A 10,144-nucleotide genomic window follows, 5' to 3' on the forward strand; every position below is an offset into this window, starting at 1 on the left:
CGGTGCGAAGCACGAATGGCTGGGAGAAGTCGGGGATCTGTAGAATGGGGGCCTCGGAGAGCAGCCTTCGCAGTTTATCGAATGCCTCCTGCTCGGTATCTCCCCACGATATCTGATTCGGCGCCCGCTTCTTCGTCAGGTCCGTCAAGGGGGCTGCGATGGTGGCATAATTTTTGATAAATTCGCGATAGTATCCGGCCAGTCCCAAGAAGGCCCTAACTTGGCGCTTGGTCGTCGGCGGGGCAGCGTTGCGTATTCTATCCAAAGTGGACTCCATGGGGCCCAATTTGCCTCCTCCAATCTTGTGTCCCAGGAAAGACAGCTAATCGAACCCCAGTTCGCATTTCTTGGGGTGGACAGTCATCCCCGCCTCTCGTAGCCTCGCCAGTACTTCCCCCAAGGCATCTAAGTGGTCCTGCCAATTATTTGTCGCGATCAACAGGTCGTCGTAGTAATGGTAGACGTTGGCGATGCCGTCGAGAAGTTTCCGCATGAGTTTCGCGAAAACAGCAGGAGCAGTTTTTATGCCAAACGGCATCTTCTTGAATTGATAGAGCCCGCTGGGCGCGGAGAACGCTGTCTTCTCCTTGGATTGTTCGTCTAGAGGCACTTGCCAGTATCCCTTTGAGAGATCCATCTTCGAAAATATTTTCCGGCCTCCCACCTCAGCGATCAGACAGTCCGCTCTGGGGATCGGTTCCGAGTCGGGAATCAGAACCTCGTTCAGCCGTCGGAAATCCACGCAGAAACGGTTCGTGCCATCGGGTTTCTTTATCAGTACGGTCGGGGCGTTGTATGGTGAGTGGGACCTTTCTACCACCCCCATCTGAAGCATCGTGGAGACTTCGGCTTCCACTTCTTGTCTTACTGCGAAGGGAAGTGGGTACTGTTTTACATGTACAGGTTCTTGCGTCGTTGTGGCTAGCTTGCACACAGCCCAGTCGGTGTACCCTGGCTGCTCCGAAAACACATCACGGTGTAGGGCGATTATGGCTCGCAACTCCTTCGCTTGCTGCGAGTGGAGTTTGTCGGAAACCGCGACGTCGCGGTAGTCTCCTCGCTCCCCCCAGGGCCACATTGGCATCCCTCGGTCGCTGGCACTTGCTGCCACCGTCACGACTGGTGTCTCAGCTGCCGGTTCCCTGGTGTGGTACTTTAGCATGTTCGCATGAAACGTTTTCCCAACGCCATTGATGTCAACTACGTAGTCCACCTCGCCTTTCCTTTCCTTTACGACATACGGCCCCTTCCACTTCATAGCGAGCTTGTTATGCTCGGTAGGCAGCAGTAGGAGTACTTGGTCGCCCGGGCGCATAATCCTCGCCTTTGCTCCGCGATCATAGTATCGCTTGTAGCGCTCTCCTGCCTCATCGAGGGCCTCGTGTGCCATCTGACATGTCGTTTCGAGCCTTTCTCTCAAGTCAATGACATACTGGTATGCCGTCTTGACTTCCTCCTCTAGTCTCGCTCCGGTCCAAAGCTCCTTGAGTATGGCCAGCGGACCCCGCACGTTCCGCCCGTACAATAGCTCGAATGGGGAGAACCCGGTGCTGGCCTGTGGGACTTCCCTGTAGGCGAATAGTAGCGGCTCGATGAACCTGTCCCAGTCCTTGGGCTGTTCAGTACACATGCGCCGCAACATCTTCTTCAATGTCCCATTCAGCTTCTCCACGAGGCCGTTGGCCATGGGGTGATACGGGGTCGTCGTCTGAAGACGCAACGAAAGTAGCCGTCCTACCTCTGCCATGAGTTCAGAGGTGAAGTTGGATCCCCTATCACTCAGCATCTCTTCTGGTACGCCTACTCGGGCGAAGATTTGTAGCAGTGCCTCGGCCACTCGCTCGGTTTCTATGCTCGGCAGGGCAATCGCTTCGGGAAAGCGGGTTGCATAGTCGACCAGCGTCAAGATGTATCTGTTACCTTTTCGGGTTACTGGTTTCAACGGCCCCAGGATATCAATCGCGACCTTGCGAAACGGCGTGTCGACCAGCGGCATCTTCTCGAGTGGTACCTTCCTTACGGACCCCCGGCTGGCCGTCTTCTGACAAATGTCGCACGAAGCGACGAACGCGTGCGTATCTCCGTGCACTCCCGGCCAAAAGAAGTCGGCCAGTATGCGGTCCGTGGTCTTCTTCTTTCCAAGGTGACCCGCCATTAGCCCGCAGTGTGCCAGGTGGAGGACTTTTCCGCGATGTTGTCTCGGCACGATCAGCTGCACCGTGCTAGATCCCGAGTCTGGCACGTATTCACGGTACAGCAGACCGTCCCTCAGTTGGATGTTGAATGATCCGCCCCCCTTGCATCTCACGCTGCGTTGCTCTCTGTGTAGCTGAAAGAGCTGTCGCAGGGAAGTGTCACGCTGCTGGTCCTCCTTCATTTGTTCGGGAGTGACTTCAGCTAGGGTGGACGGCACTGGCAATCTCCGGAAGGCCTGGAAGTTCTGCTGTTGGGCCTGCCGGCGTGTGGTAACAGCAGCTACGGGCGGAGGCTGGGCTTCTGCTATCGAGGGCCCCGCACAGTTATCTTCATCCCGCGCGGAGGTTTCACCCCACGTACCGTCGGGCTCTGCCGGGGCTCGGGCACCTTCGATGTTCCCCAGGATGAGGTCGAAGAGTGGGTCCTTCATGCAGGCCGCCAAGACCTCCCCTCGGTAGTAGGGCGTGTCTATGCTTATTCGAGGCTCGGGCAAAGTTCTCACTGAACGGTCTACGAGGTAGACGGCTCGGCATCGGCCTGTCATCTCCGATGGCTGGACAAGGTCCTGGTTGACGATAACGATGTTGCAGCCACTGTCCCTCAGGACCTTCACGGTCTTCCCGGCAACACGGCCTGCGACTACAGGGAGATCCCCCGCGGCCGGTGAAGTGCCCAGATTTACGACGGGCAAGCGCTGGCCGTCCTTTAATTCGAGGTAGCCGTCCTCTTCAAGGCAGGCTAAGACATTCCTAGCAGCCGGCTGTTCCCTGTTCGTGTGCTCCGGCTTCTTATTGGTACTCGTGCATTGTGACGCAACATGTCCCGTTCGGGAGCATAGGTAACAACGGAGCCCTGTTCCACTGTTGGACTGTCGCCTGCCTCGGCCCGCATCGGGATTGTCCCCGGCTTGGCCTCCTTGTCTTGCTTCCCGCTTGCCGAAGTTTACTGTGTCTCGGGCGCTCACATACTCGTCGGCTCTCTGGAGCATATCCAGGATGTCCCGGCTCTTTTTTTCCCTAAGGAACATCGCCAGCGCGGGCTTGCAGTTCTCGAGAAACTGTTCGGCTAGGAGGAGGTCTTTGATCCCCTCGTAGGACTTCGGGGCCTCCGAGAGGTGGACCCATCTCTCCCAGTAATTTTCCAGCCGGACGAAGAACTGCGATGGCGCTTCGTTGTCCTGGGGCGCTTCCGTCCTTAACTTCTTCCGGAAGCCCTCTTCTGTCAGGCGGAAGCGACGTAGGAGGGCCCGTTTCACCTTGTCGTAAGACAACGCCTCCGATGCCGGCATGCGGCCGAACACGCTAAGCGCTTCTCCCGTCATGCACGTACTGAGGGCGGTGGCCCATTGCTCCCTCGCCCATCCTTGGGCTTCGGCCACTCGCTCAAAGCGCGTCAGGTATGCATCCAGGTCGTCCGCCTTGTCATTAAAGGGTGCCAGTAGTCTTTGGGGGCTGACCCCCGCGAACTGCGCTGTCACTAGGCTCCCATTGGGCAGGCTTTCTGAGCCGCCACTACTGCTTGCGCAATCACTCTTTGCGCGAAGTAGCTCCAGCTCTTTTTCTATTTCGAGGAGACGCCGGTCGCTCCGCGCCTTGTCGCGCTCATCTTCTTCGCGTTTTTGCTGCTCCTGTTCTGTCAGGCGCTCGCGATGCACTGCCCGTTCCTCGCGCAGAAATTCCTGAAGCGCTGTCCCTTCCAGGCCCAGCTGCTTCCCGACCGCAACAAATCGTTCCGCTTCCTCGGCCATGTTTCGGCCCTTTTACGCTTTTTGACAGAACGCGTTTGTTCTGCCCTCTAGGCCTCGTGTTCACGGCAGATCGTGGTCAGCAAGTCCTGTCGTGCGGACGCCAGTTGTCAAAGATTAATGGTGGGGTAGTTCGCACTCTCCGAACCGGAGGGGATGGGGCGACAACAAACCCACCCCGCGTGCGTTTAGGGAAGGTTCGACTGCTGACCGGCGATAAGGTCCACGCCTGATCGACCGTGAACCAGAGGCATGAGACGGGAGGCGACGTGTACAACACACACTCAGTTTAATAAAGTGGAATCATGCGCGAGATATAAGGAAAGGAAAAGAACATATAACTTCCAGTAGTGGGTCCTAGCTCGCGGAGAGCGTGCGGGTCACACAACACACGCCCTGACGCCACTCGCGCGACACTAAGCCCACCACGTGGGAACCATTAACACTCGCGAATTACAATAAAATACGCGACACAAATACAAAATACACGCGACAATAAATAGGGTAAACACTAAACTAACAGGACATACAATAATTAACACTCGATGGCTAAATAAACGAAAGATTAAACGCGATTGAAGAAATACAGTTCGGCGGAAAGTTCTGAGAGATGCGGAAACACGTGGCGTGGGCTTATCTGCGTAGGGACGAGTAGGGCGTCCGGGCTGGGGAGGCGCCGGGCTGCTGGGTCCGTCGTAGCCGCACGTCGCTGCCGAAGATCGGGGCTGACTCGGGGCCGCGTCTAGGGAGGCTCCGGCTACAGGAACTCAGGCCGCCGTCCTCACGCCTGCCTGACGCCCAATTCACCTGCCGCTTGCCTCGCTGGTCCCGCAACTCTGCCCGCTTGTCGCAGGTCGCTCCACCTCGTTCTCCCTCTCCCCTCGCCGGCTGTGACGTGAGGAACCGGTCTGGTCGCCGGCGGGATCTAGGGAGAGCGCTCCCCGCGCCGGGCACGCCGCGGCGGGAACTGTTGGCGGCGGTGGGCGACGCCGAGGGGTACACGCACTTTGTGACACCACCCCGGCGACAAGAATGTTATAGAATAACATTCAAAACAAGATGCAAAGTCGTGTACGCGCACTGAAAGGAGCCTCTGGTGGCCGCTTACGGTGACCCGCACCACCGCGTCGATGAGCGTTCTTGAGTTGTGCGAACACTCGCGCACCCCCCCACCGCACCACACTTCCGCAATGTTTCCGCACTGGCATGAGCACATGACGCGCAATAAAAAAGAGATAAAATACAATGCATACCTCAACGAGGCTATGAAGCAACACGATTCACGGAGTAGTCTTAGTGAAAAAAAAGAAAGAACAAAACGGAGACAACTAAAGTCTATCCGAACTCCTCTACCCCCTCATGCCAATTCAGACCCGGCTAAGGTAATCAGCGCCCACGTTCTCCGCACCCTTGATGCTAAGAACGTTAAAGTCGTACTCCTGTAGGAGCAGGGCCCACCGAAGCACCCGCGAGTTCGTAAACTGGGCTTCCTTGAGGTATCTGAGGGGTTGATGATCCGTCTGGACCGTAAATCTTTTACCGTAAAGATAGAAGTTGAAGCGCTTTACTCCCCAGACAATGGCCAGACATTCCTTCTCAATGGCTGCATAGGCATGTTCTCTCGGCAGGAGCTTTCGGCTGGCGTATGCAACTGGGTGAAGCACTCCCCCCTTGTCTTGTAGTAAGACAGCGCCGAGCCCCTGGTCGGAGGCGTCGGTGCGAAGCACGAATGGCTGGGAGAAGTCGGGGATCTGTAGAATGGGGGCCTCGGAGAGCAGCCTTCGCAGTTTATCGAATGCCTCCTGCTCGGTATCTCCCCACGATATCTGATTCGGCGCCCGCTTCTTCGTCAGGTCCGTCAAGGGGGCTGCGATGGTGGCATAATTTTTGATAAATTCGCGATAGTATCCGGCCAGTCCCAAGAAGGCCCTAACTTGGCGCTTGGTCGTCGGCGGGGCAGCGTTGCGTATTCTATCCAAAGTGGACTCCATGGGGCCCAATTTCCCTCCTCCAATCTTGTGTCCCAGGAAAGACAGCTAATCGAACCCCAGTTCGCATTTCTTGGGGTGGACAGTCATCCCCGCCTCTCGTAGCCTCGCCAGTACTTCCCCCAAGGCATCTAAGTGGTCCTGCCAATTATTTGTCGCGATCAACAGGTCGTCGTAGTAATGGTAGACGTTGGCGATGCCGTCGAGAAGTTTCCGCATGAGTTTCGCGAAAACAGCAGGAGCAGTTTTTATGCCAAACGGCATCTTCTTGAATTGATAGAGCCCGCTGGGCGCGGAGAACGCTGTCTTCTCCTTGGATTGTTCGTCTAGAGGCACTTGCCAGTATCCCTTTGAGAGATCCATCTTCGAAAATATTTTCCGGCCTCCCACCTCAGCGATCAGACAGTCCGCTCTGGGGATCGGTTCCGAGTCGGGAATCAGAACCTCGTTCAGCCGTCGGAAATCCACGCAGAAACGGTTCGTGCCATCGGGTTTCTTTATCAGTACGGTCGGGGCGTTGTATGGTGAGTGGGACCTTTCTACCACCCCCATCTGAAGCATCGTGGAGACTTCGGCTTCCACTTCTTGTCTTACTGCGAAGGGAAGTGGGTACTGTTTTACATGTACAGGTTCTTGCGTCGTTGTGGCTAGCTTGCACACAGCCCAGTCGGTGTACCCTGGCTGCTCCGAAAACACATCACGGTGTAGGGCGATTATGGCTCGCAACTCCTTCGCTTGCTGCGAGTGGAGTTTGTCGGAAACCGCGACGTCGCGGTAGTCTCCTCGCTCCCCCCAGGGCCACATTGGCATCCCTCGGTCGCTGGCACTTGCTGCCACCGTCACGACTGGTGTCTCAGCTGCCGGTTCCCTGGTGTGGTACTTTAGCATGTTCGCATGAAACGTTTTCCCAACGCCATTGATGTCAACTACGTAGTCCACCTCGCCTTTCCTTTCCTTTACGACATACGGCCCCTTCCACTTCATAGCGAGCTTGTTATGCTCGGTAGGCAGCAGTAGGAGTACTTGGTCGCCCGGGCGCATAATCCTCGCCTTTGCTCCGCGATCATAGTATCGCTTGTAGCGCTCTCCTGCCTCATCGAGGGCCTCGTGTGCCATCTGACATGTCGTTTCGAGCCTTTCTCTCAAGTCAATGACATACTGGTATGCCGTCTTGACTTCCTCCTCTAGTCTCGCTCCGGTCCAAAGCTCCTTGAGTATGGCCAGCGGACCCCGCACGTTCCGCCCGTACAATAGCTCGAATGGGGAGAACCCGGTGCTGGCCTGTGGGACTTCCCTGTAGGCGAATAGTAGCGGCTCGATGAACCTGTCCCAGTCCTTGGGCTGTTCAGTACACATGCGCCGCAACATCTTCTTCAATGTCCCATTCAGCTTCTCCACGAGGCCGTTGGCCATGGGGTGATACGGGGTCGTCGTCTGAAGACGCAACGAAAGTAGCCGTCCTACCTCTGCCATGAGTTCAGAGGTGAAGTTGGATCCCCTATCACTCAGCATCTCTTCTGGTACGCCTACTCGGGCGAAGATTTGTAGCAGTGCCTCGGCCACTCGCTCGGTTTCTATGCTCGGCAGGGCAATCGCTTCGGGAAAGCGGGTTGCATAGTCGACCAGCGTCAAGATGTATCTGTTACCTTTTCGGGTTACTGGTTTCAACGGCCCCAGGATATCAATCGCGACCTTGCGAAACGGCGTGTCGACCAGCGGCATCTTCTCGAGTGGTACCTTCCTTACGGACCCCCGGCTGGCCGTCTTCTGACAAATGTCGCACGAAGCGACGAACGCGTGCGTATCTCCGTGCACTCCCGGCCAAAAGAAGTCGGCCAGTATGCGGTCCGTGGTCTTCTTCTTTCCAAGGTGACCCGCCATTAGCCCGCAGTGTGCCAGGTGGAGGACTTTTCCGCGATGTTGTCTCGGCACGATCAGCTGCACCGTGCTAGATCCCGAGTCTGGCACGTATTCACGGTACAGCAGACCGTCCCTCAGTTGGATGTTGAATGATCCGCCCCCCTTGCATCTCACGCTGCGTTGCTCTCTGTGTAGCTGAAAGAGCTGTCGCAGGGAAGTGTCACGCTGCTGGTCCTCCTTCATTTGTTCGGGAGTGACTTCAGCTAGGGTGGACGGCACTGGCAATCTCCGGAAGGCCTGGAAGTTCTGCTGTTGGGCCTGCCGGCGTGTGGTAACAGCAGCTACGGGCGGAGGCTGGGCTTCTGCTATCGAGGGCCCCGCACAGTTATCTTCATCCCGCGCGGAGGTTTCACCCCACGTACCGTCGGGCTCTGCCGGGGCTCGGGCACCTTCGATGTTCCCCAGGATGAGGTCGAAGAGTGGGTCCTTCATGCAGGCCGCCAAGACCTCCCCTCGGTAGTAGGGCGTGTCTATGCTTATTCGAGGCTCGGGCAAAGTTCTCACTGAACGGTCTACGAGGTAGACGGCTCGGCATCGGCCTGTCATCTCCGATGGCTGGACAAGGTCCTGGTTGACGATAACGATGTTGCAGCCACTGTCCCTCAGGACCTTCACGGTCTTCCCGGCAACACGGCCTGCGACTACAGGGAGATCCCCCGCGGCCGGTGAAGTGCCCAGATTTACGACGGGCAAGCGCTGGCCGTCCTTTAATTCGAGGTAGCCGTCCTCTTCAAGGCAGGCTAAGACATTCCTAGCAGCCGGCTGTTCCCTGTTCGTGTGCTCCGGCTTCTTATTGGTACTCGTGCATTGTGACGCAACATGTCCCGTTCGGGAGCATAGGTAACAACGGAGCCCTGTTCCACTGTTGGACTGTCGCCTGCCTCGGCCCGCATCGGGATTGTCCCCGGCTTGGCCTCCTTGTCTTGCTTCCCGCTTGCCGAAGTTTACTGTGTCTCGGGCGCTCACATACTCGTCGGCTCTCTGGAGCATATCCAGGATGTCCCGGCTCTTTTTTTCCCTAAGGAACATCGCCAGCGCGGGCTTGCAGTTCTCGAGAAACTGTTCGGCTAGGAGGAGGTCTTTGATCCCCTCGTAGGACTTCGGGGCCTCCGAGAGGTGGACCCATCTCTCCCAGTAATTTTCCAGCCGGACGAAGAACTGCGATGGCGCTTCGTTGTCCTGGGGCGCTTCCGTCCTTAACTTCTTCCGGAAGCCCTCTTCTGTCAGGCGGAAGCGACGTAGGAGGGCCCGTTTCACCTTGTCGTAAGACAACGCCTCCGATGCCGGCATGCGGCCGAACACGCTAAGCGCTTCTCCCGTCATGCACGTACTGAGGGCGGTGGCCCATTGCTCCCTCGCCCATCCTTGGGCTTCGGCCACTCGCTCAAAGCGCGTCAGGTATGCATCCAGGTCGTCCGCCTTGTCATTAAAGGGTGCCAGTAGTCTTTGGGGGCTGACCCCCGCGAACTGCGCTGTCACTAGGCTCCCATTGGGCAGGCTTTCTGAGCCGCCACTACTGCTTGCGCAATCACTCTTTGCGCGAAGTAGCTCCAGCTCTTTTTCTATTTCGAGGAGACGCCGGTCGCTCCGCGCCTTGTCGCGCTCATCTTCTTCGCGTTTTTGCTGCTCCTGTTCTGTCAGGCGCTCGCGATGCACTGCCCGTTCCTCGCGCAGAAATTCCTGAAGCGCTGTCCCTTCCAGGCCCAGCTGCTTCCCGACCGCAACAAATCGTTCCGCTTCCTCGGCCATGTTTCGGCCCTTTTACGCTTTTTGACAGAACGCGTTTGTTCTGCCCTCTAGGCCTCGTGTTCACGGCAGATCGTGGTCAGCAAGTCCTGTCGTGCGGACGCCAGTTGTCAAAGATTAATGGTGGGGTAGTTCGCACTCTCCGAACCGGAGGGGATGGGGCGACAACAAACCCACCCCGCGTGCGTTTAGGGAAGGTTCGACTGCTGACCGGCGATAAGGTCCACGCCTGATCGACCGTGAACCAGAGGCATGAGACGGGAGGCGACGTGTACAACACACACTCAGTTTAATAAAGTGGAATCATGCGCGAGATATAAGGAAAGGAAAAGAACATATAACTTCCAGTAGTGGGTCCTAGCTCGCGGAGAGCGTGCGGGTCACACAACACACGCCCTGACGCCACTCGCGCGACACTAAGCCCACCACGTGGGAACCATTAACACTCGCGAATTACAATAAAATACGCGACACAAATACAAAATACACGCGACAATAAATAGGGTAAACACTAAACTAACAGGACATACAATAATTAACACTCGATGGC

At 56.8% G+C, this 10,144-nt stretch overlaps 2 protein-coding genes across 2 annotated transcripts; both read right to left on the minus strand.

The window, feature by feature from the left end:
- Positions 1–322: 322 nt before the first annotated feature.
- LOC135897351 (uncharacterized) lies at positions 323–3,943 on the minus strand. The gene has a single exon (XM_065425964.1). It carries the CDS (start codon positions 3,941–3,943, stop codon positions 323–325), a length of 3,621 nt encoding a protein of 1,206 aa, XP_065282036.1.
- A 2,033-nt stretch (positions 3,944–5,976) lies between these two features.
- Positions 5,977–9,597, minus strand: LOC135897350 (uncharacterized). Its single transcript, XM_065425963.1, has one exon. It carries the CDS (start codon positions 9,595–9,597, stop codon positions 5,977–5,979), a length of 3,621 nt encoding a protein of 1,206 aa, XP_065282035.1.
- Between the last annotated feature and the right edge of the window lie 547 nt (positions 9,598–10,144).

The sequence above is a fragment of the Dermacentor albipictus genome, chromosome 1 (assembly GCF_038994185.2).
Source record: "Dermacentor albipictus isolate Rhodes 1998 colony chromosome 1, USDA_Dalb.pri_finalv2, whole genome shotgun sequence".
NCBI classification, from domain to species: domain Eukaryota; kingdom Metazoa; phylum Arthropoda; class Arachnida; order Ixodida; family Ixodidae; genus Dermacentor; species Dermacentor albipictus.